This window comes from Schistocerca serialis, chromosome 1, assembly GCF_023864345.2.
Source record: "Schistocerca serialis cubense isolate TAMUIC-IGC-003099 chromosome 1, iqSchSeri2.2, whole genome shotgun sequence".
In the NCBI taxonomy this organism is placed as follows: Eukaryota; Metazoa; Arthropoda; class Insecta; order Orthoptera; family Acrididae; genus Schistocerca; species Schistocerca serialis.
The window spans coordinates 703,994,430-704,020,696 of record NC_064638.1 but is presented as its reverse complement, the minus strand read 5'-3'; the positions used below and the strand labels follow the sequence as shown (position 1 = coordinate 704,020,696).

The 26,267-nt window shown below is 43.3% G+C and overlaps 1 protein-coding gene across 1 annotated transcript in view; it reads left to right on the top strand.

Annotated features, from left to right (window-relative positions):
* Nucleotides 1–1,136: 1,136 nt before the first annotated feature.
* The window catches only part of LOC126480908 (protein JTB), a 44,987-nt gene continuing 19,856 nt past the window's right edge, over nt 1,137–26,267 (top strand). Inside the window, exons 1-2 of the mRNA XM_050104315.1 lie at nt 1,137–1,290; nt 22,203–22,348. Coding sequence (XP_049960272.1) covers nt 1,235–1,290; nt 22,203–22,348 — 202 coding nt within the window. The 5' untranslated portion in view covers nt 1,137–1,234. The remainder of the gene's footprint in view (nt 1,291–22,202; nt 22,349–26,267) is intronic.

The window sequence follows — 26,267 nt, the reverse complement described above, 5'->3', positions numbered from 1 at the left end:
GTGTAACGCTTTGTAGGGATACGAAATGAAAAGAGCACATAAGCTCAGTCATGAGTGAAGCAGGTGGTAGACTTCGGTTTATTGGTAGAGTACTGGGGAAACACAGTCATTCTATAAAGAAGATTGCTTACAAATCACCAGTGAACTCATCCTACAGTATTGCTCAAAGATGTGGGACCCACGTCAAACAAGACTAACAGGGGATATTGGTCATATACTGAGAAGGGCAGCACAAATGCTCACAGGTTTGTGAGCCTACTTACAAAGGTTCAAGAACTGTCTTTAAATCATGATTTCGGGAATATAATGCAACCCACCTACATATCGCTCCCATAGGCATCATAAGAACAAGACTAGATTAATTAGAGCGCGCGTGGATGCACTTTTCCCGCATTGCGTATGTAAATGGCATGGGAAAATAACGTAATAACTGGCAACAAGGGATGTACCCTCTGCCATGCACGTCACGATGGTCTGCACACTATAGATGTAGATGCAGACAGAGAGGCAACAGACAACATGCAATACTACATAGAGGACACGGGTTAACACTAACGTTGCGAAACAACATTTAGTGGTAGCAGGCCAGGAACAGGTTCCTCTGATTTGTGCCGACCATGGTGCAGATCCAGCCGTGTAACACCTCTATTGTGTTACCAACATATTGCGAGCATCGGTAGTCCGCAGATCAGTACTATATAGCCGCGGACAATGTTGCAGAACGTGTTTCGAATTCGGTGTAAACGCGCCTTTGGACGATGCTGCATCCAGTCTCGATAATGCCAGCTATAGCATATTATTGTATGATACTAAGAAATGCCCCAATTGATGTAGCTGTTAATATCCTAGTGAACAGCTGCGAAAGCATTGCTACAAAGTATGAAAGTCTGAAGCTCTTTTAAAAGTGTGGGAACACGGCTTGGTATGTAAAGTGCAATCGCTTATCGCACGTTATATTTGGCGCCAGTTGTAAATGCTTGTGTTTATGCATTTTGTAGATTGATATTATTTTGGCTTTAATTCGGTCCTTTACTATATAATCAAAGTCACCTGTGTATAATCTGGCGTTGTTATAGCGATTTTCTGTGTATTGTTTTGTAAGTAAGCAGCGACCTACAAATCATCAATTGCGGATGCATTGGCAATACTGAAAAAAGAAAAGACGTGATTTCTGCTCATTGGCAATGTGTGTTTATGTGTTGTGTTTACGGTGGAAGTACGTGTGGAAAGGAGAATGATCGAATCTTGCACTAAAAAACGTATGGTTTTTGCTGTTACATGTCTCGGCGGGTGGGTTTTCTTCTGATACATGACAGTGAGTCTGCCACATTATCTGTAGTGAAATCTGAGTTTCGATACTAAATGTTTACTGAATTTCCTGTCTGTGTACGGACTTACTTCGCTCCTTTCATCATTTAAAAGAGGGTATTCATCATTGTGTCTATTGCAGTTTTGCCCCTTGCGTTTATGTGGAGCGTATGTAGCTGATTCTGTATCATCAATATATGGAACAATCAACTGTGATAACTGTAGACGTGTGGATCTTTTTAGCCATATTTTATTGTAGATAACGGATGAAAAGTAAACGTTCATTCGTTTTCAGTTCGTCATGATAGCTATTCGGGTGGAATTAATATTGCTGTTTAGGCTTTGATGTACGCGTGCTTTGTTCGTATTTCTGAGAAATTTATCTATCTTAATGAACTGCTTTGTTATTTGACCATCAGTAATGATGGTTTATTACACCTTTTAATTTTGTAGATGTGCTTAGTTTCCGTATTAGGAACTACTCTAGAAGTCTTATAAAAGAGGTTACGTTTGACACCTTCTGCGTCATTCACATTTTCTCTTGTAACCCATAACAGCAGTTAGGCTATTGGTCTTCAACGCTAGTGATATATACAGATGTTTGCAGGTATTAGTCAATAATGTCTTCATTGTATGTTTTCTCTTTCCTTGGAAAGTGTTACCGTAAAGCATAGCCCCACCCAACACTCGCATCTGTTGTGATGTGATGGCTCCCATATTAGTTTTATACAAATTAAAGTAACTTTGCAGTTTTTTGGCAACAGGATCCATTGAAATATACATTTACTGAGTAAATTACTTGTTTATTATTACCAACACATTATAAATACTTAGAATCATAAAATGAACAAATATCTATCTTATCTTTCTTAAACTTTGAAAGATATTTCACTATGCAATAGGGATACACAGTTCATCATTAAATTCACACCACTCTTCCAAGAGTGCTTCGAAGTAATTATGGTAAGAGAGGGGCCAAGGTTAACTTTATTCCTGTGTTACTAATCAGAGTGAAGTCCAACTTCTTATGGCATACACACATAGCAACTAAGAACATTTGTTGCTGTATGTTCTTTATAAATAGTTCTGGAACAAAGATGTTAGCGATGTTGTGTGAATCTGTTTATCTTTTAGGGCAATAGTGATATCTTGGCTTTTCTCTTGATTCATGCTGTAGTTAGTTTTTTGATACCGACAGTAAGTTTTATTTACATACTCTAGGCATTGACACATGTGCTTTTTTAAGTACCATACTTGGTTCTGTAAGGAATCTTCTCCTTGGCATTAAGTAATTAGCGTTCATCTTGTATATTAGTTGAAATGTATTGCTCCCAATTTTAAAGGGTTGATAGCATCTGTGCCTCCATTTTTGAGATTGTAAAATGTAATCATGTTATGTTTATTTGCTTCAGCAATGTCAGTATCTGTTCTGTCATCACTATGTATGGTAATACCATTATTACATTCTTGTTCTTTTTTGGAACATATGAGCAAAGGAGGCCATTATTACAAAGTTTCTCTCTAAATGTGAAAGTGCTGTTATTTACTGGCAAAACCTTTATTGATCTCAGTTCTGGTGGTGGGACTATCCTCTAAATCATCTGTAGGATAGCTACTAAGTACTGTGAGTTGATGATTAGTGTACAGTTTGTTAGTGAATGTTATAGCTGCAAAATAGTTGCCCATTGTTGAGTTTCAGCCTGTATTGTCAATGGTTGAATTAGTTGTAACACCATATTCCTTGCATCTTGGGTACTTTATAAGGATCAGTAGGGTTTTTGCCTGCATCTGCTTCCATATTTGTGGCATAAAAATTCTAAAATCACATGGTGCATGTACTTTTCTACCATATGTTGATGGCTTATTTGGATATATTGTCTGAATTTGCAACATCCACAGAATGCTTCCAGTATCTTGTCTAATTTTGTCACTGCTTCTAGACTGTAACATCTCATATATTTCTTTAACTGGTGCCAGGTTGTGTGTTGCCTTCTTCTGTACCCTGATACACTTGTCATCAAATTGGAGAAGAGCATAGAACCTCCATTTGGTCATTGACTGTAGTGGTCATTGACTGTAGCCCCGCCGGAGGCTCATAGTTAATTGGTATTGATGTTTTTTTACTTTTTCACTCAGTTGTGAGGTATAAAACAGCAAAGAAAGCAAATAATTGTTCATAGTCTGTCTGTGAGCAGTCTCGGACATACATGAATATGCTGCTGCCATTCTGCGTAGTTTGTAGTTTGTGTATTTTACAATATGATCAGTTGCACTGTCTGGACAAAATAATTTCCTGAAATCTTGCACCATTTTGGAATATTTTGCTTCCCATTTTACACCTGGAAGCTGTGTCTCACTATTCTGACGAGTAGCTTTTGGAGGAGGGATGTTTGTGCTTTAATCATTTTGTTTCCCACCGATAGCTTGATGCATACAACAATTTGCAGAAGTTGAGGTTACTATATTAGCAGTTTCAGAAGCACTATCAGACTACTTGGTTGCTGTGTTTATTTCAATAAGTATGCCAGACACAGACCCAACCGAGCAGCTAATGTTGTGTACTACATGCCTTCTCTTTCGTGAAGACTCTGCTACTGACTGGCCTCAAAGGCAGAATTTCAAGCAGTGAATAAGAAAAGAGTCTCAGTACATCAGTGTAATTTAATGGACAGTAGAAGTTCCTACAATGTCTCGAAGAATTTGCTGAGTCTTTTTGGAGTCCTTGATTTATGCATATAAAACTGTTTACTTGAAAAGTCCAAGTTTTCCACAACTCTGGAAAAAATCTGTTCTTCACTCTCACAAACAGCTTCACAATCTGGCCAGGTTTACACTCTACTTGCTAAAAATGTGAAACATGCAGATTGTTTCTATATAAATAGACCTATAAGTCTGTAAAGTAGTGACTGAAGATCATAAATAATCAGTTTTTTAAAATGTTACTTTTGTGGTCTGTTAGTGTCCTCCTCTGAGCCATGTCTGACTACTTCACCGGGGATTAACATTTGGTGCAAATTGTCCTGAGCTCGTGAGTTTTCTACAGTATATGGAGGACAACTGAGAGCCAACTTTAACTATGCGGAGGGTAGTATACAAACCATGATGTTTTCAAATGACACCATGGGAGGTTTGTCAGTAAACCACTTTCAAGTAGCAGGTAGTTACATAGAGTTTACTGATGCCTGGCATTAACACAGTAAAATTGTTATGGTTGCAGTATTTTTCCCCCTTTTTGTAAGTCTCAGTTAAATTCCACCATATGTTTTGGAGGCCGTTTTTATTGTTGTTTGATTTATATAAAACCTGCTTTTTTGAAATCTAGTAGATCAGAGGTGATGAAATTGGTACGAGGGTAAACTAAACCTCAGTGGGCGTAATATTGGTCTCCCTCTTAAAAAGCCACACTGGTTACTTTTAAATGCTGTAGATGACATAGAACTAGTATCAAGCAGTCATATGACCCTCAGCTGCTGATGTAAGTCATCAGAGTGAAAGGATGTGGTATGTCCAAGTCTGCTATATGAAATCAGTGTCTTAAGATGGCTCAACATGGAGAGGTGACAGGATGGCTGAAAGGAGCTATCGTATTTGGACTGCCCATGACTACACTATGAATAAAAGTATGTGATTCTTTGGTGTACCACCTGCGGCAATGTAACACAGAGTGAGAACAGTGATTGTTAAAAGATCCTAATGGACAGGACTGGAGACCACTATCACATCTTGTGAATGACAGTGTTTCAAACAGGAATTTCTCCGCATGAGGCTATAGGCAGAGAACTTGTTACACAGCTTACTCAACCCTTCCTCCTATAAGGAACTTTTAATGCACACAGTGTGTTTGCGGCTGTCCAGTCATGTGCCCCAGATGTAGAGTTATTGAGAATACCTTAATGTTGCCATACACATCTCTTGGACAGGAAGCAGAGCACATACTTATGAGCATAGCCACAGGGTTGTTCACAGTTACCGATCTGTCAGTATGGTCTTCAGCTCCCACACACTTTGCTCAATGGGAAGTGGGCGAAGACATGCACTCAACGGATCTCTTCCTACTCTGGATTCACCTTCCAGGTGGAGTGCCAGAGAGAAAACCACCACAATAGATGCTGAATAAGACAAGTGGCACCATACAGACAACATTCTGAGTTTGAACATTGTGATAAAGCCCAGCAGTGGGTGTACTGTATTAGCAAATTTATCCACCATTCTGCTGAAACATTCATACCAATCCATGGACCTGCTTAAGAGGCAAATTGTCCCTTGTTGGAACAGTGGAAGCCATTCCACAATCAGGGGGAGGTGGGTTGTTGTGAACGAGTTCAAGTGCCAGCCAACTGCAGAAAACCTCTCAGCTTTGGTGGTAGCAAGAATGAAATTCTCGTAAATTATTATAGAGAACAGGAAGATACCATGGCAACATTTTCTGGCCAATGTAAACCATTCCACTAGAAGTTCAATCAGATGAGAGTTCATGAAGAGGATTTCTGGAGGTGCCCATTGGCTATTGTAATGTGGAATGGGAATCTCCAAACTCAAAAGACATCACTCAGATAATGGTAGAATATTTTGACAGAGTTACTCCCACTGCAGGCAGTATCCAGCTTTCCAGCATTACAGAGTGGTTGCTGGTGGCCAATGATGAACGATACAACTTCCACTTTTCTATGTTGGAGATGGATTCTGCATTATTTACGCCTCATGATGCTTCGTCTGCTCATGGTAGGATTACAGTATACCACAACCACCTCACAGAGCATGCAAAGAAATCCATCTTGTCCTTTTTAACTTCATTTGGGCTTCAGGACATCTTTCCAAGTTGTTGAGAGAAGCCATTTTAATAACATTTTTAAAATCTACTAAGGACCGTACATGCCTGAGTAGATTTTTGTAGAGTTGTCCTCACCAGCTGCAAGGGGGGAGGGGGGGGGGTGTTCAGAGCAGAGCAGATGGTCTACATCTACATCCATACTCCGCATGCCACCTGACGGTGTGTGACGGAGGGTACCTTGAGTACCTCTATCGGTTCTCCCTTCTATTTCAATCTCGTATTGTTCGTGGAAAGAAGGATTGTCGGTATGCTTCTGTGTGGGCTCTAATCTCTCTGATTTTATCCTCATGGTCTCTTCACGAGATATACGTAGGAGGGAGCAATATACTGCTTGACTCTTCGGTGAAGGTATGTTCTCGAAACTTCAACAAAAGCTCGTACTGAGCTACTGAGCGTCTCTCCTGCAGAGTCTTCCACTGGAGCTTATCTATCATCTCCGTAACGCATTCGCAGTTACTAAATGATCCTGTAACGAAGTGCGCTGCTCTCCGTTGGATCTTCTCTATCTCTTCAATCAACCCTATCTGGTACGGATCCCACACTGCTGAGCAGTATTCAAGCAGTGGGCGAACAAGTGTACTGTAACCTACTTCCTTTGTTTTTGGATTGTGTTTCCTTAGGATTCTTCCAATGAATCTCAGTCTGGCATCTGCTTTACCAACAATCAACTTTATATTATCATTCCATTTTAAATCACTACTAATGCGTACTCCCAGATAATTTATGGAATTAACTGCTCCCAGTTGCTGGCCTGCTATTTTGTAGCTAAATGATAAGGGATCTATCTTTCTCTGTATTCGCAGCACATTACACTTGTCTACATTGAGATTCAGTTGCCATTCCCTGCACGATGCATCAAGTCGCTGCAGATCCTCCTGCATTTCAGTACAATTTTCCATTGTTACAACCTCTCGATATACTACAGCATCTGCAAAGGCCTCAGTGAACTTCCGATGTTATCCACAAAGTCATTTATGTGTATCATGAATAGCAACGGTCCTACGACACTCCCCTGCGGCACACCTGGAATCACTCTTACTTTGGAAGACTTCTCTCCATTGAGAATGACATGCTGCGTTCTGTTATCTAGGAACTCTTCAATCCAATCACACAATTGGTTTGATGGTCCATATGCTCTTACTTCGTACATTAAACGACTGTGAGGAACTGTATCGAACGCCTTGAGGAAGTCAAGAAACACGGCATCTACCTGTGAACCCGTATCTATGGCCCTCTGAGTCTCGTGGACGAATAGCGCGAGGTGGGTTTCACACGACTGTCTTTTTCGAAACCCATGCTGATTCCTACAGAGTAGATTTCTAGTGTCCAGAAAAGTCATTATACTCGAACATAATACGTGTTCCAAAATTCTACAACTGACCGACGTTAGAGATATAGGTCTATAGTTCTGCACATCTGTTCGACGTCCCTTCTTGAAAACGGGGATGACCTGTGCCCTTTTCCAAGCGTTTGGAACGCCAGGCTCTTCTAGAGACCTACGGTACACCGCTGCAAGAAGGGGGGCAAGTTTCTTCGCGTACTCTGTGTAAAATCGAACTGGTATCCCACCAGGTCCATCGGCCTTTCCTCTTTTGAGTGATTTTAATTGTTTCTCTATCCCTCTGTCGTCTATTTCGATATCTACCATTTTGCAATCTGTGCGACAATCTAGAGAAGGAACTACAATGCAGTCTTCCTCTGTGAAGCAGCTTTGGAAAAAGTCATTTAGTATTTCGGCCTTTAGTCTGTCATCCTCTGTTTCAGTACCATTTTGGTCACAGAGTGTCTGGACAGCTGCTGCCGTATCTGGATCTTCTTAGAATTCAGACAGTCTGGTATCACTCTGTCTTTGTTAGTATGTCCCTTCTTGTAGTATATGTGCCACTATCCTGGGACAGCTCCATGAACGGGGCTTCCAGGGATGTCTTCCAGTCTTTATATGGTACTTCATCTCACCACTTTTTATCTAGTCAGTGATGTCCTCTTACGCCATTTTGTGTCCTCAAGGTATTGTTGTAAGTGTGACTATTTTTGCCACAGTAATCAGCAGTATAACATCGCAGCAGAAAGTCCTGTCCAGTGTTTATGCATGACTTCTCCATCTTGTGTTCCTATTCCAGCCTTGCAAAGATAACCATTCAATTTCAGCTGACTATTTTAATGTTGGAGATATCGATGAAGGAGATAGGTTTTAATTTCTCAGTTGAGAAGCCTGTTTTTGTCTTTTTTAAATGCTAATGTTCTGTTTTTAACTTTTCTAAATTGAGTACATATGACACCGGTCTTAATTTTAAGAAAACAACAAGGTTTCTGGGCTTCATACTCTATTTTAAGTGTGGCGGGTGCTACACCTTAAGGACATAAAGCACAAGTTCTAAAACACTAAATATTTTAAAATCTACTAGCCATACTTAATGGGAAGTAGACCAAACTTGTCTGTTCCAGTTTTATAGAGACTTAATGTGATCTCAGTTTGATTAAGGGGCTAACAATGTACCGGGTGATCAAAAAGTCAGTATAAATTTGAAAACTTAGTAAATCATGGAATACTGTAGATAGAAAGGTAAAAATTGACACACATGCTTGGAATGCCACGGGGTTTTATTAGAACAAAAAAAGGAATTATTGCTAGACGCGTGAAAGATCTCTTGCGTGCGTCGTTTGGTGATGGTCGTGTGCTCAGCTGCCACTTTCATCATGTTTGGCCTCCCAGATCCCCAGACCTCAGTCCGCGCGATTATTGGCTTTGGGGTTACCTGAAGTCACAAGTGTATCGTGATCGACCAACATCTCTAGGGATGCTGAAAGGGAGCTTCTGACGCCAATGCCTCACCATAACTCCGGACATACTTTACAGTGCTGTTCACAACATTATTCCTCGACTACAGCTTTGTCTTACTTTGCTATGCTAATTATTGCTATTCTGGTCAGATGAAGCGCCATCTGTCGGACATTTTTTGAACTTTTGTATTTTTTTGGTTCTAATAAAACCCCATGTCCTTCCAAGCATGTGTGTCAATTTGTACCTCTCTATCTACATTATTCTGTGATTTATTCAGTTTTCAAATTTATACTGACTTTTTGATTACCTGGTATTTATAAATGTTGGATGTGGCACACCCTGAGGGAATAGGATGACCATTAAGGCCATTACAACTAGCCTCATACCAAGCCTCTGTCTCGCTCCCCCCTTCCCCTCCGATTGGACTGGCTTGGTGGTTTACCCCCGCCCTCTGCCTTCCCACTCCTTTCCTTATGGGGTCTGTTTTATCTTGAGTGTCTATCTTGTTCACCTGTGCTTCTTCCTTCGTGCACCTGTCATTAGTCACTTTCTTTCCCTCCTCTGTCAATAGTTTGTAATTTTATGGCCATTGTAGTTACCTCTTATAGTGTGAGGTTTTATCGGTTTTAGTTATTCCAAGGTTGGGGGGACTGATGACTGCGTAGTTTGGTCGCCTGCCCCAATCCAACCTACCAATCATCATAACAAGCCTCTGGGCTGAGGCTGAGGAGCCACCACTTAACATTACGTGGCAGCTCCTCATAGTGAACAGGCTTGTAAGAGAACTTACCACACTGCAGGTGCTTGCATACTGTGCCGTTGCTCACTTACAAATGGAAAGACTCTTTAATAACTGACATCAAGCAACAAGACCATGTGGGAACGAGGCCCTGTGAGATTGCACGAGGAATTGCCTTTTGGAGATAGGTGTGGCAGATTCTAAAATTATTTTCGATTTATGTTATAAAAAAATTAATAAAGGTGACACTTCAGATTAACTTTTAAATCTTTTTTTATAATATTTTAGATAGTCAGTGTGGTTTTAAAATAGTTACACAGATGGCTGTAAGCAAGGGGATTCCTTGACTGTTCAGTCATGTTTCCTAATTAAATCTTCTGGATTCACCTTTCTAATGAATATGTCGTCATTACTGCAGACCTCTATGCAGTCCTGAAGACACTGGAGCAGATACAGGGTCTTCACAGCAAAAAGTCCATTTGTTGATATTCCTTTATGCTCTGTTGGCATTGAAGCAAATGTACATAGTAGAGAAATTGATGCAAAATATTGTTGATATCCTTTTTCGTCCCTGAACTACAAGAAAAATACGTATCATTCTGCTGAGTATCACAGAATGTGGCAAACAAGGGAAACGTGCAAACAGTCAAGGAGACCTGCTGAATCCGTGAGGTGACAGAATATGCTGCTTCCCTGGCATGCTTTCATTTTGTTGTTGAGACAGTCATACAACTGTGGGGGAAGGAGAGGCTTGCTGTGAGAGACTATAAGCTGCAGACAGTGAATTCAACAGCCAGTTGTGGTGTACGTCACACCAGTTATTGTGGCAAGATGAAGTAACACTGATGTGCCTCTGAGTAGGGCACTGTCTCATAACATCTGGCTTCATACTCATGCAAGAGAACCTCCATCTGTGACGTGTATGACGTACAATTCACTATATCTGACATTTTCAGTGAGTGAATTTTACATTGCGATGAGAGGTCTGAAGCGAATTGGGTAGGAATCTGACCTCTGTTGTAGCTGACGTCAAAAGGAGCGTGGAAAACCTTTAAAATTTTGTGTAGTGTCTTGGCTCCAGCCTAAACTTTGAAACTGGAAATTTTAGTGTGTTTTAGAGTGGCTATGGCTGCTTCCAGCATTAATTCCTTCCTCTGTTTGTTTATTCCAAGTTTTGGAGCTGATATGATGTGTAATTTCAGCAATTATGGAAAGGATAGACTGCTACTCACATTAAAGATTACACACTTAGATGCAGACAGGCTTAATGAATACACTGTTACACACTGATCTTTCGATCAAAATCTTCTTCAGAAAGGAAAGAAAACATACGCACACACACATTCACACAAGCAGGCGCACCTTACGGGCACATGACCGATACCTCCATCCACTCTGACCAGACTGCAACTGTTGTGTGTAATGGGGCGGGGAAGGGGGGGGCGGTAACAGAGTACAAGTGGGGGGGATAAGTGTGCTCTCTGGCAGAGCATGCAGGGACTAGACGGCGGCAGGACAAGGTTGCCAATTACAGTGTCAGGATGCTGTAGGGGAGGGGGTGAGGAGCAGGAAAGGAGAATAGCAGAGAGGAGAAAGGGCTGGTGGGTACATTGTTAGAGAGCGGTACACAATGGGGGGAGGTGATAGGAAAGAGGGGCCAGATACTATTAGGTGGAAGGTGTGGAGAACTTGGGTTATTGTAGGTTGAGGCTGGGATAGTTTCGGTAGCAGAAAATGTTCAGGTTGTGGAGCACTCATTGAAGTCGGGCATTGAAGTTCAGCTGCATGATATGCCGAAGGGTGTCCACTTTGCTGCTTTTGGCCCCCATTTGGCAGAGGCCATTCCTACTCAGGGGCAGCTGGTTCGTAGTCCTAGCAATATAAAAAGCTGTACAATGGTTGCAGCAGAGACAGTACATAACATGGCTGCTTTACATTAGTTAAAACTTCTGGGCTGGGAGGCCATGGTCGGTCTGTAAAACTTCATCTTCCTGACGTTTAGTTGTCAACTGCGGGCAACATCTTCCGAGGTGAGTCAACGACTGGCTGCCAGGCCGCGGAGGTCCCGTTTATATAGAGCACATTGAGGTAACCGTCATACGTCACGTGGGGCTGACTGTAAGTCTCTCTCTGTCTAATGTCTTTATTCTCAATTGAAGGTAATCGATTGTCACATCGTTGGTGCAAAGTCGACCACCATATTTTGTCTAACTTTAAGCCTTCCTCTTTTCTATTAAAATTATTGTGGTGTTTCTGAATCTCTATAGCTTCACTATACATGCGTGCATAATAATGCGACGTCGTGGCTACCACACTTATCTCACTAAATTTTATTTCATGATCACAGTCTTTAAAAACATGTTCCGCTACAACTGATTTGTCGGTATGTCCCCTTTGACAGTTCCTTTTGTGTTCCGTTAAGTGGATGTTGACACTTCTTTTTATTGTTCGAATATAAACCTTCCAACAGCTACATGGAATTTTATACACTCCCATGAGTTGCTAAGGGGTGTTGTGCATCTTCCGCCAATCTTAAACACTCACTAATCTTCTTGATTGTTTCAACTTGAAATTTGGCCAGAACTTTCCCAATACGGTCCGTAATATTGTGAATTAGACGGGCAGACGGGAGTCTTTATGCCCTAAGAAAAGTCTATAGAAAAGACACACACGCCAACCGTTACGACCATAACGATTCGAACCATCATCCCAAGCAGAAGAGAGGTGTCATTAAAACATTGGTGGACAGAGCTAATAAGATCTGTGAGCCAGTTTATTTACAAGATGAAGTAAATCATTTGCGGATGGCTTTTAAGAAAAATGGATTCACTGAAAACGAGATAGATCGAGCACTTCATCCCAGAAGGAAAGTGTCTGACAACATTCAGTAACAACAATTGTCAGCTGGAAAAGTTTTTCTTCCATTTATTTGCAATATTGTGGACCATATTGGGAAAGTTACAGCCAAGTTTCAAGTTGAAACAATATTTAGACCCACCAAGAAGATCAGTGACTTTTAGATCAGCGAAAGACACACGTCACCCCTTAGCAACTCCTGGGGTGTATAAAATTCTTTGTAGCTGTGGGAAGGTTTATAAAGGAACAATGAAAAGAAGTGTCAATACACACTTAACCCCTGCCCCCTGCAGGTCTGGAGGTTAGAATCGGCCCGAGATATCACTGCCCATTGTAAGAGGCGACTAAAAGGAGTCTCACAATCTTTGGCCCATTTTATGGTTTGACCCACCACTTTCCAAATTCTACAGAAGTGCAGGCCATATGGGGAAGGACGCCTTACGTGGTGCATTAGTTATCCATAGAGCCCCTAGATTCAGTCTCTTGAACCTCTTGTCATGGCTTTTCATCTCCACCTGCAATTCAACTATCTGGGTGAGGACACTTTCCGGAGTATGTTATCTTCTTCCGTCGTCTCCTGTCCTCTTTCACACCCAAGACAATATTGGATTTCTCTGCATCCAATATCCAGCACGGTAGCCAGTCTGTTGTGGTGGGGCCACCATGTACCCATTTGGTGGTAGCCCCCCCCCCCCCCCCCCTGACAACACAGGGATCGCACTGCTGATTCCTGAGCTGTTAATGAGTAATGCTGTAGTAGAATGGACGGGGACTTCTTTCTACCTATGAAGCCTCAGTTTTTTTGTTGAACATCTTGAAGATAAGTTTGGAGAAGTGACAGCACTGTCAAAGATGAGAAGTGGTGCAGTCTTGATTCAGACAGAATCCCCAGCCCAATCCCAAGCATTACTCGCTTGTGACAAGCTGGGTGATATTCCTGTTTCCATCACTTCCCATAAAAGCCTCATCATGGTCCAGGGGATTATTTTCCATCGCGACCTCCTCTTGCAGTCTGGCGACGAGCTCCGCGTCAACCTAGAACAACGGGGTGTTCATTTCAACTGGTGCGTTAACAGGGGACCCAAAGACAACAGGGTTGCTACCGGTGCCTTCATCTTGGCCTTTGAGGGTGATTCATTGCCTGAAAAGGTCAAGGTGATGGTTTACCGCTGTGATGTGAAACCATATGTCCCTCCCCATGTGCGGTGCTTTGAGTGCTGGAAGTTCTGGCACGTCTTCCCGCTGCACTTCCAGAGCCACATGTCGAGACTGCGGACATCCACTGCATCCAGATACTCCATGTGTGCCTCCTCCCATTTGTATCAACCGCGGAGAGCAGCATTCCTGCTGCTGGCCAGACTGCACAGTACTCAAAAAGGGGTGGAAAATCATGGAGTACAAGACCCTCAACCAGTTGACTTACCAAGAGGTTAAACCTAAATTTGAACAATTACACCCCATTCTGTTTACATCCACATAGGCTGCAACTACATTACCATTGCTGTCTCAAGCACCAGTCACACCACACACTATGCCACGAACATTGTGCCCTTCGGGCCTCCCGAATACATCTGCTCCCTTGGTGGTAGGGGGAAAATCTTCCGTGATACCAAAGTACGTGCTTCTGGAGCAAGCACCTCCCCCCCCCCCCTCCAAATGCAGGGAGCTGGAGAAGCAACAGCCTCTCATGCAGAAGGGGTCCCTCTCTCCGAGGCGCCACAGCGGACACTCGCCAGTGGCTGAAGGAGCCAAAAGCTGCTAGACGAAGAGCTTCACGGGCTTCCTCTGTGCCTGAAGCTACTTCAGAGGCGTCCTCCCAGCAAGCCCCTAAAGAGAAGCGAGAGGGCAACCAAACAAAGAAGTTTGCTAAGAAAAGAGACCCTCTGGTGGCCCCAACACCATCACTCCATACCAGTTCTGTACCTGCAGATGAGGTGGAGATCTTAGCGTCCCCTGAGGACCTGGTTCTCAGTGATGCCTCATCCACAATAGGAATGGATACAAATACTCAATCGGTGGCAGCAGGTGACCCTGAGGCGTTACCTGCCTCCTTGCGCACTTCATGCCTTCCCAGCCTCACAATAATGTCATTCTCCAGTGGAATTGCTGCGGTTTTTTCCACCACCTGGCTGAGCTACGGCAACTGTTAAGTTTTACACCTGCTTTCTGCATTGACCTCCAGGAAACCTGGTTCCCAGCAATGCAGACCTCTGCCCTCTGCGGCTATAGGGGATATTACAAGAACCTTAGCGACTATAACAGAGTGTCAGGGGGAGTTTGTATCTATGTCCTGAACTCAGTATGGAGTGAACCTATGCCCCTTCAAACAGCTCTTGAAGCTGCGGCTGTCAGGATAAGGACGACACAGGAAACAACTGTGTGCAACATACATCTTCCTCCAGCTGGTGCAGTACCCCTGAACGCATTGGCTGCACTGATTCATCAACTCTCTAAACCTTTCCTACTTTTGGGAGATTTTTTTTGATGCTCATAAACCCTTGTGGAGTGGCACTGTGCTTGCTAGCCGAGGTAGAGATGTCGAAACTTTCCTATCTCAACTCTACCTCTCCTCTTAAATACTGAGGCTCCCACACATTTCAGTGTGGCTCATGGCACTTACTCAGCCATTGACTTATCACTTTGCAGTGTAGGACTTCTCCCATCTGTCCACTGGAGAGCCCACAATGGCTTGTGTGGTAGTGACCATTTCCCATCTTCCTGTCACTCCCCCAGCGTCATTTCCCCAAACGTGTACTAAGAGGGCTTTGAACAATGCAGACTGGGAAGCTTTCACCTCTGCTGTCGCTGTTGAATCTCCCCCGCATGGTACCACCAACGTGATAGTTGAGCAGGTCACTTTAGCGATCATTTCTGTGGCGGAAAACACGATCTCTTGCTCTTTAGGGTGCCCCCAGCGAAAGTCAGTACCTTGGTGTCACCGGAAATCACGGAGGCCATTAAATAGTGTCAGCAAGCTCTACGGTGACATAAGGGGCACCCTTCCCTAGAGCACCTAATAGCTTTTAAATGGCTCTGTGCCTGCGTTCGCCAGCTTATAAAAAGAGTGAAACAGGAGTGTTGTGAGAGGTATGTCTCGACCATTGGGTACCATACGTCACCTTGCCAAATCTGGACGAAGATCAGACGTGTTTGTGGGTACCAGATCCTGACAGGTGTTACTGGCATAAACATCAATGGTGTGTTATCTACCAATGCAAACGCAAATGCTGAGCACTGTGCTCGAGTCTCCGCATCGGAGAATTATCCCCCAGCATTTCACACCCTCAAATGACGGATGGAAAGGAAAGCGCTCTCGTTCACTGAACATCACAGTGAACCCTATAATGCTCCGTTTACAGAGCGGGAGCTCCTCAGTGTTCTTCCACATTGTCCTGACACAGCTCCTGGGCCAGATCGGATCCACAGTCAGATGATCAAACGTCTTTTGTCCGACTACAAGCGACGTCTCCTCGTCATCTTCAACTGGATCTGGTGCGATGGCTTTTCTCCATCGCAATGGCAGGAGAGCACCATCATTCCAGTGCTCAACCCGGTAAAAACCCGCTTGATGTGGAAAAAAACTGCTTGATATGGATAGCTATTGGCCCAGCAGCCTCACCAACATTCTTTGTAAGGTGTTAGAACGTATCAAAAGTTGATGGTTGTGTTGGGTCCTGGAGTCACATGGCCTACTGGCTCCATGCCAGGGCGGTTTCTGCCAGGGTCGTTCTATCACTGATAATCTGGTTTCCCTCGAGTCTGCCATCCAACAGCCTTTTCCAGATGTCAACACCTGGTTGCTGGCTTTTTTGTTTCACGAAAAGCTTATGACACGACCTGGTGACATCATAGGCGGATAGTCGTCTTCAGTTCATTGGTAGAATTTTGGGAAGATGTGGTTCATCTGTAAAGGAGACTGCTTATAAAACACTAATACGACCTATTCTTTAGTACTGCTCGAGCGTTTGGGATCCCAATCAGGTCGGATTGTGGGAGGACATAGAAGCAATTCAGAGACGGGCTGCTAGATTTGGTACTGGTAGGTTTGATTATCACACGAGTGTTACGGAAATGCTTCAGGAACTCGGGTGGGAGTCTCTAGAGGAATGGAGGTGTTCTTTTCGTGGAATCGCTACTGAGGAAATTTAGAGAACCAGCATTTGAGGCTGACTGCAGTACAATTTTACTGCCGCCAACTTACATTTCGCGAAAGACCACAAAGATAAGATAAGAGAGATTAGGGCTCGTACAGAGGCATATAGGCAGTCATTTTTCCCTCATTCTGTTTGGGAGTGGACAGGGACAGAAGATGCTACTTGTGGTATGAGGTACCCTCCGCCACGCACCGTATGGTGGATTGCGGAGTATGTATGTAGATGTAGATATCTTGCCACATTCTATGAGTGGGGTCTTTGGGGCCTGCTCCCGATTTTTACCCAAAATTTCCTATCTCTCCGTACTTTCCGAGTCCAAGTTGGTGCCTCCCATAGTTCCCCCCCCCCCATATCCAGGAGAATGGGTCGCCACAAGACTCTGTATTGAGTGTATCTCTATTTTTAGTGGTTATTAACAATCTAGCAGCAGCTGTTTGAGCAGCACCTACAGGGCATCCACAAGGCGCAGTCATGGGCTCTAGCGCATGGCTTCCAGTTTTCAGCCGTGAAGTTGTGTGTCATGCTCTTCTGTCGGCGTCGTACCGTTCATCCAGAACCAGAACTTTACCTTAATGACGATCCACTCACTGTAGTGAGCACATCAATTCTTAGGACTGGTTTCCTCATGCTTGTCAGCTGAAGTGGAAGTGCTGGCAGCACCTCGTTGCCCTCCTCTGCCTGAAGAACACCAACTGGGGTGCAGATTGTTCTACACTGCAGCAACTCTACAGAGCCCTTGTTAAACCCCACCTTGACTACAGGAGTCTGGTTTATGGTTCGGCAGTGCCCTCAGGGTTGCATTTACTCAACCCAGTGCACCACTGTAGCTTTTGACTGGCAGCGGGAGCTTTTAGGATGAGCACAGTGACCAGCATCCTGGTGGAGACCGGAGTTCCTCCATTGAAGGTTTGGCGTGCATAACTGCTCGCCAGTTACGCTGCACACATTCGTAGTTCTTCTGAGCACTTGAATTACCATCTCCTTTTCCCATCCACAGCGATTCATCTCCCGCATCGGAGGCCCAGGTCAGGGCTTACGATTGAGATTTGTGTCCAATCTCTTCTGTCTGAAGTGGTGTCCTTGCCTTTACCACTTGCATTCGAGGTCCATTCACATGCACCTCCATGGTGCACGCCTAGGCCGAAGCTTTGTCCGGACCTTTCACATGGTCCTAAGGACTCAGTTAAACCCGCGGCTCTCCGCTGTCACGTCCTCTCGATTCTTGATATGTACCAGGACCATGAAGTGGTTTACACTGACAGCTCGATGACTGGTGGTCACATTGGCTTCGCATATGTTCATGGAGGACATATTGAACAGTGCTCATTGCCAGATGGCTGCAGTGTTTTCACTGCAGAGCTGGCGGCCATTTCTCATGCTCTTTAGCGCATCTGCTCATGCCCTGTCGAGTTGTTTCTTCTCTGTACTGACTCCTTGAGCAGCATACAAGCTCTCAACCACTGCTACCCCTGCCATCTTTTGGTAGCAACCATCCAGGAGTGCATCTATGCTCTGGAATGGTCCACTCGTTCCGTGGTGTTTGTGTGGACCCCAGGCTACATTGGAATCCCAGGAAATGAACTTGCCGACAGGCTTGACAAACAGGGTACACGCAAACTGATTCTAGAGATTATTATTACACCGCAAGGTTTTTCAGCTTTGGAAGATGGAATGACATAATCTCAGTATGCACAACACACTGTGTGCCATTAAGTAGACTACGAATGTGTGGAAGACCTCCATGTGGGCCTCTTGCAGGAACTCTATGGTTCTCTGCCGGCTCTTCATTGACCATGTGTGGCTAACACATGGCTACCCCCTCCATCGCCCGCCTCGATGTCACTTTGGCTCACATATGACTGTCGTCCACATCTTGCTGGACTGCCCACTTTTAGCCTCTCTGCGGTGGGCTTTTAACCTTCCCAGCACCCTGCCTTCGATGTTGGACGACAATGCCTCAACAGCAGATTTAGTTTTATGTTTTATTTGTGCGGGTGGTTTTAATCGTACCATCTAACAGTGGGCATTTAGCATTCTCTCAGAGGCTGCCACCCTCCCTCCATTTTAACTCTGTCACACTTTCTTTGCATTTGTCTTGATGGTCGTCTTTTCCCCACATGTGTTCATCTCACCTTGTCTTTTTGGGGTGGACATTTTAATGTGTTGCAAAGTGGCTGGCTCATCCTCTTTTATTATTGTGATCAGCCAGCCCAGACCATCTGCTCTCTGGTTTTAATACCTTCGTTTACTTTTCCTTGTGGTGTATGTTTTCCCCATTTTTTGTTTGTTCCATTCATTTTCTTTTTAGGTGTGGTTCCTCATTTCTTTCCCCTCTTTTCACTTTCTCAAACGTACTTTGGGTGTTTTTGTACCTTGAGTCTTGCTTGCTTTAGGGAAAAGGGACTGATGACCCTGTAGTTGGGACCCTTTATACCCCAAACCAACCAACCACACTTGACCGAACACAAAAGGAGCTGTCGAGTAGGACATACTGACAAATCAGCTGTAGTGGAACATGTTTTTAAAGATGGTGATCATGAAATAAAATTTAGTGAGACGAGCGTGGTAGCCAGGACATTGCATTATTGTGCATGTATGTATAGGGAAGCTATAGAGATTCAGAAACTCTACAATAAAATTAATACGAAAGAGGAAGGCTTAGACAAGATATGGTGGTCGACTTTGCACTGATGTAACAATTGAGAATAATGACGTTAGTCAGAGACAGACTAGCAGTTGGCCCCATGTGACATATGGTGGTGCCCTCATTGTGCTCAATATAAACGGGTCCTCCATAGCCTGACAGCCAGTCATTGACTCACCTCAGAAGATGTTCCCCGCAGTTGGCAACGAAACGTCAAGAAGCAGTAGTTTTACAGATTGGCTATGGTCTCTCAGCCCTGAAGTTTTAACTAATGATGTTTCATTAACAGCCGGCATGGCCTACACATTATGATGGCTGCTTTTGTAGTTGGCCTGGCCTATAATGGAGTAGGATAAGCCTATGACTGGACAGGAATAGAAACTGGTGGGTGGTTGGACTGGTCAGGTCATGCACCTTGGTCTTCCATATGGATATGATCCCTCTGGCAAGGGCTAAGACTGGGAATGGCATAGGGATGGACTAGGGTGTTGTGGAGGTTGGGTGGGCAATGGAACACCACTTTAGAAAGTATGGGAAAGATGTTGATCAGGATATCCCTCATTTCAGGGTGTGAAGGTAAATAATAAAAGGTCTGACGAAGGATGTCGTTCAGTTGTTCCAGTCTGGGGTGATATTGGGTAACTAAGGGGGTGCTCCTCTGTTCCTGTTCTCGTGGGTGGTGGGAGAATTGGAGGTGTTTGGGATTAGGGCACAGTAAATCTGTTTGTGGACTAGGTCAGAGGGATACTGCCTGCCTGTGAAGACCTTTGTGAGATCTTCAGTATCTGGGAAAGAGAGTTCTTGTCACTGTATATATTCTGTCCCTGGGTGACCAGGATGTATGGGAGGGTTTATTTTGGTTTGGAAGGGAAGGCAGCTGTCGAAATGCAGGTACTGTTGCTTGTTGGGCGGTTTAAAGTGGACGGAGATGTGGATGGAACCATAACAGAGGAGGCGGTCAACGTCAAGGAAGATAGTACACTGGGTTAAGGAGAACCAGGTGAAATGGATGGGAGGGAAGGTGTCGAGATTGTGAAAGAATAAGATAGGGCGCCTTGATCCTGAATTTAAATCATGTTGGTATCATCAATGAACCTGAACAAGACCAGGGTTTTGGGGTTTTTGGAGGCTAGGAAGGTGCCATGCTGGTACCTCTGGTGTGGCTCAAATTCATTGATGCTGTTTTCATGATCTGGACTCGGGGCAAAGACACCCAACCCTAATTCTGTCTGAGCCTTAACACCTTTTCCCTCAGCCTCTTCACCTCGTCTTGCTCGACACAGCGTGCTACCTTCCTAGATGTTGGCCTCTTCCTCTCTGATGGCTCCATGCATACCTCTGTCAACATTAAACTGACAATCAGCAGTGGCACCTGCATTTTGACAGCTACCATCCCTTCCACACCGGAAAATCCCACCCATACAGACTTTCCACCAGGAGCCGATGTGTCTACAAGGACAAGAACCCCCTTGCCAAGTATGCTAAAGGTCTCACAAAAGCCTTCATAGGCAGGCAGTATTCTCCAGATCTAGTCCACAGACAGATTTCCCATGCCATATCCCCACACAGCCTCAATCCTACCACCTTACACCAGGTCTCCACACCCTACACTCAACAGTTTCTGCACCCCCTCTCCTATCACCTCCTCCCAATTCACATCCCTTCACCTTCATTGTCTGTGTGTTTCTGGCCACACACCCACCAGTTTTTTCCCCTCTCTGCTCCTCTCCATTTCTGCCTCCCCCTCCCCGTCCTCACCTCTCAAAGCTTCTTGATGCTGCATCTGGCAGCTTTGTCCTGCACACTCTGCTCCAGAGTGTGCTCTTCTCTCTCCCCACCTGTATCCTGTTATCCCTCCCCCATTCTGGATTGCTGCTTTCGTCAAATGCTTGTTGACTCTCTCTCTCTCTCTCTCTCTCTCTCTCTCTCTCTCTCTCTGTGTGTGTGTGTGTGTGTGTGTGTGTGTGTGTGTGTGTGTGTGGGGGGGGGGGGGGGGGGGGCAGTGGACCAAATGACGCAGACATTGGGACTGTAACTGACTGGAGGCTTGTAATGTACTCAGATGAGACATAATTTTGCCTCTTTTCAAATGATGCTAGGCATAGAATGCATCAGTAGCCCAGTGAAGCACCACAGTGCATGGTGGGTGTAGTTCAGGCTGAAAGTGATTTTGTGCTGTTTTGGGAGTGTGATTTTGTGCTGTTTTTGGAGTGTTTTTTGTACCATGATTTGGGGCCCTCTCATTCATGTTACCATGAACGTGAGACAGGGTATTTATTTCAACAAGTGTTGCCCTTTTTCTACATCTTCATGATGAATATGCAGTTGACACTTCTATTTTACAATGTAACGGACATCATCACGAGGTTGCATGCACACCTTTCTGGTTTGAGAACACTCAGGCACCATTTGCACCTTGACTGGTCTGCTATCTCATCCAGTCTTAATCCCATAGATGATGTCCGAGACTATTTGAACCTGTAGGTGAAACATAGCAGTCATAGCTTTAGATAAAAAATGGTATATGGCATTAATGAATACAAATATGAAAGTAAACTAACATTCGATAGTTTCATTGGCTTTGGGAGGCAATACTTCCAATTAAAGTACTTATAAACCATTGTTTACAAAATTTTCAAAATTTATTTTTCAATTATTTCCTTCTGTCAGATACAGAACAGCGTGAACATTGCTTCATGAAAGTTGCTAATTTGCAGAAAAACATGGTGATCACTGTAGACATTTCATTTACTGCTCCATGGATTGGTGTTTATATGGTGGACTTTGTTGTGATTCTTGTCATCAACCAGAACGAAAGTTTTTAATTAGAAATACTGTTTCACCATCAGTTTCAGAGAACATTTTGATCACTGAAGGATTTGTTTCAGGCTGACTTTGTTTGTACTAATAATAGAAAGCCATCTTACATCGAGCTCAGGTGCAAACCATTCAAATCCTGTTACAAGAAATTCTACAAATGATTGCTGGTTAAAAGAAGACTATGAAATTGTTGAATCATGCCATCCCTGTACAGGTATGTTACGATTTTCACGCTCATAAGAACAACCAATTCCTACTTATTTCTTGTGGAAATGAGTTAGTCTGTACTGTTGCCTGCTGTTCAAAGAAATTAGAACTTCATTATAAGTTTGTGTGTAATCGTTTATTTGATAAGTCATAATACAGTAATTTTACTGATGGTTGATCATTAGAATGTTTTAAGAATCTGAAACATAGCAAGTGACCTGAATTTCTTCTCTGTGTGTGAGTGTGATGTTACATTAGCTAACTGCGTTTTACTCCTGGCAGTTTGTTTATGTTGTGAGACTTTATTATGCTTCGGTTCTCACACTAATTTTAAGATTAGCTTCTCTTTTATTAAAAATATGTTTCATTCTGTATTTAGAAGTTTTTTTATGCTGAATAGTTGGCTTCTGTCACACAGCTTGAGGCTGCTGCCAAGGGGAATCACGGGGGGGGAGGGGGGGGGGAGGGAGGAAGCCAATGGCACTCCGTGTGCATACTAGAGGGAGTCATTTCGGATGTGGAAAGGCTGCTTCCGGATGACATGAAAATTACAGGGTGCATCCAATTGCAGGTGGTGGCTCATGTCGGTACCAATAACGTATGCCGCTTTGGATCGGAGGAGATTCTCTCTGGTTTTGGGCGGCTAGTGGAAATGGTAAAGACTGCCAGTCTTGCTTGTGAGATTAAGGCGGAGCTCACCATCTGCAGCATCATCGATAGAACCGGCTGTGGTCCTTTGGTGCAGAGCCGAGTGGAGGGTCTGAATCAGAGGCTCAGGCAGTTCTGTGACCATGTAGGCTGCAGATTCCTTGACTTGCGCCATCGGGTGGTGGGTTTCCGGGTTCCACTTAATAGGTCAGGAGTCCACTGCACACAGGAAGTGGCTAGTGGCTACACTGGTAGCGGGGCTGTGTGGAAGGGACTGGGTGGTTTTTTAGGTTAGAGGGCCTCAGGGAACCACAAAAAGGGTGTCTGTCTAAAGGGGGGCAGGTAAAACACAGTAAGTTAGTTGTAGAAACCATTGGTATTATAGTTGTAAATTGTCGTAGCTGTGTTGGGAAAGAACCAGAGCTCCAAGCCCTAATTGAAAGCACTGAAGCTGAAATAGGTATAGATACAGAAAGCTGGCTAAAGTCAGAAATAAGCTCAGCAGAAACTTTTTCTAATGATCTAATAGTGTTCAGAAAGGATAGATTAAATACATTTGGTGATGGAGTATTTATTGCTGTCAGAAGTAGTTTGCCTTGTAGTGAAATTGAAGTAGATTGTTCCTGCGAAATAGTGTGAGTAGAGGTTATACTTGACAATCGGACCTAACAATTAATTGGGTCATTTTACCGAGACCTCCCCCCCCCCTCCCGACTCAGAAGATATAGTTGCTGAACGGTTCAAAGAAAACTTGAGTCTCATTTCAAATAGGTACCTCACTCGTACAATTATAGTCAGTGGTGACTTTAATCTACCCTCGATATGCTAGAAAACTTATATGTTTAAAGCCGGCAGCAGGCATAATACCTCATCCGAAATTGTACTGAATGCTTTCTCAGAAAAATATTTTGAACAATTAGTTCATTAGCCCACTCGAAGCATAAATGGTTGCGAAAGCATACTTGACCTCTTAGCGACAAATAATTCTGGACAAATAGTGAGTGTCGGACAAATACAGGGATCAGCGACCAAAAGGCTGAATACCGTAGCTCCTACAACCATAAAAAAGAATCACAAAGTATATCTATTTATAAAAGCTGATAAAAATGCTCTTAACGTCTATTTAAGAGACGGTCTGCACTCCTTCCAATCTCATCATGTAAACGTAGAAAAGTTGTGGAATGATTTCAAAGAGATAGTATCGACAGCAATTAAAAGATATATACCATATAAATTAATAAGTGATGCTACTGATCCCCCACAATACACAAAACGGGTCAGATCACTGTTGCAGAAGCAGTGAAAAAAGCATGCCAAATTTAAAAGAATGCAAAATCCCCAAGACTGGCAAAGTTTTGCAGAAGTTCGAAATATAGTGCGTACTTCAATGCAAGATGCTTTCAATAATTTCCACAATGAAACTGTGTCTCGAAATCTGTCAGAAAACCCAAAGAGATTCTGGCCATACATGAAGCACATCAGTGGTGAGATGCAGTCAGTACCTGCACTGTGCAATAACAATGGTGAAGTCACTGATTACAGTGCCACTAAAGCAGAGTTATTAAACATGATTTTTCAAAACTCCTTCACCAAAGAAGACAAAGTAAATATTCTGGAATTCCAATCAAGAACAACTCCAATATGAGAAACATAGAAATAGATATCCTCAGTGTCGCAAAGCAGCTTAAATCACTTAATAAAGGCAAGGCCTCCGGACCAGATTGTATACCAGCCAGGTTCCTCTCAAGAGTATGCTCATAAAATAGCTCCATATTTAGCAATTATATACAACCATTCGCTCACAGAAAGATCCGTTCCTAAAGACTGGAAAATTGCTTAGGTCACACCAATACCCAAAAAAGGAAGTAGGAGTAATCCGCTGAATTGCAGGCCTATATCACTAACGTCGATTTGCAGTAGGGTTTTGGAACATATACTGTATTCGAACTTTATGAAGTACCTCGAAGAAAACAATTTATTGACATGTAGTCAGCAGGGATTCAGAAAATATCGCTGTTGCGAAACACAACTAGCTCTTTATACTCATGAAATAATGAGTGCTATCAACAGGGGATGTCAAATTGATTCCATATTTTTAGATTTCCAGAAGGCTTTCGACACCGTTCCTCACAAGCATCTTCTAACCAAACTATGTGCCTGTGGAATATCGCCTCATTAGTGTGACTGGATTCGTGATTTCCTGTCAGAAAGGTCACAGTTCGTAGTAATAGATGGAAAGTCATCGAATAAAACAGAAATAATATCTGGCATTCCCCAAGGAAGTGTTATAGGCACTCTATTGTTCCTGATCTACATTAACGACATAGGAGACAATCTGAGTAGCCCTCCTAAATTGTTTGCAGATGATGCTGTCATTTACCATCTTGTAAAGTCATCAGATGACCAAAATGAATTGCAAAGTGATGTAGATAAGATATCTGTATGGTGCAAAAAGTGGCAGTTGGCCCTGAATAAAGAAAAGTGTGAAGTTAATCATACAAATACTAAATAAATCTGCTAAATTTCAATTACACAATAAGTCACACAAATCTGAAGGCTGTAAATTCAACTAATACTTAGGAATTACAATTACAAATACCCTAAATTGGAACGATCACATAGATAGTGTTGTGGGTAGAGCCAACCAAAGTCTGCGATTCATTGGCAGAACACTTAGAAGGTGTAACAGGTCTACTAAAGAGACTGCTTATACCACGCTTGTCCACCATATTCTGGAGTATTGCTGTGTGGTGTAGGATCCACATCAGATGGGACTGACGGATGACATCGAAAAAATAGAAAGAAGTGCAGCTCGTTTTTTATTATCGTGAAGTAGGGGAGATAGTGCTACATACATGATATATGAATTGGAGTGGCAATCATTAAAACAAAGGCATTTTTTGTTGTGACGGGATCTTCTCATGAAATTTCAATCACCAGTTTTCTCCTCCGATTGCAAAAATATTGTGTTGGCATGCACCTACATGGGGAGAAATAATCATCACAATAAAATAAGGGAAATTAGGGCTTGCACAGAAAAATTTAAGTGCTCGTTTTTCCTGCACGCCGTTCGAGAGTGGAACAGTAGAGAGACAGCTTGAAGGTGGTTCATTGAACCCTCTGCCAGGCACTTTATTTTGAATAGCAGAGTAATTACTTATATGTAGATGTGTAGATGTAGAGATAAGTTCATACTTTCATGACAAAAAGCAGAGGGTCAGTATTGTTTGTGTAACTTGACATGTTGCTCATTCACGGGGGCACTCCTTCACAGAATC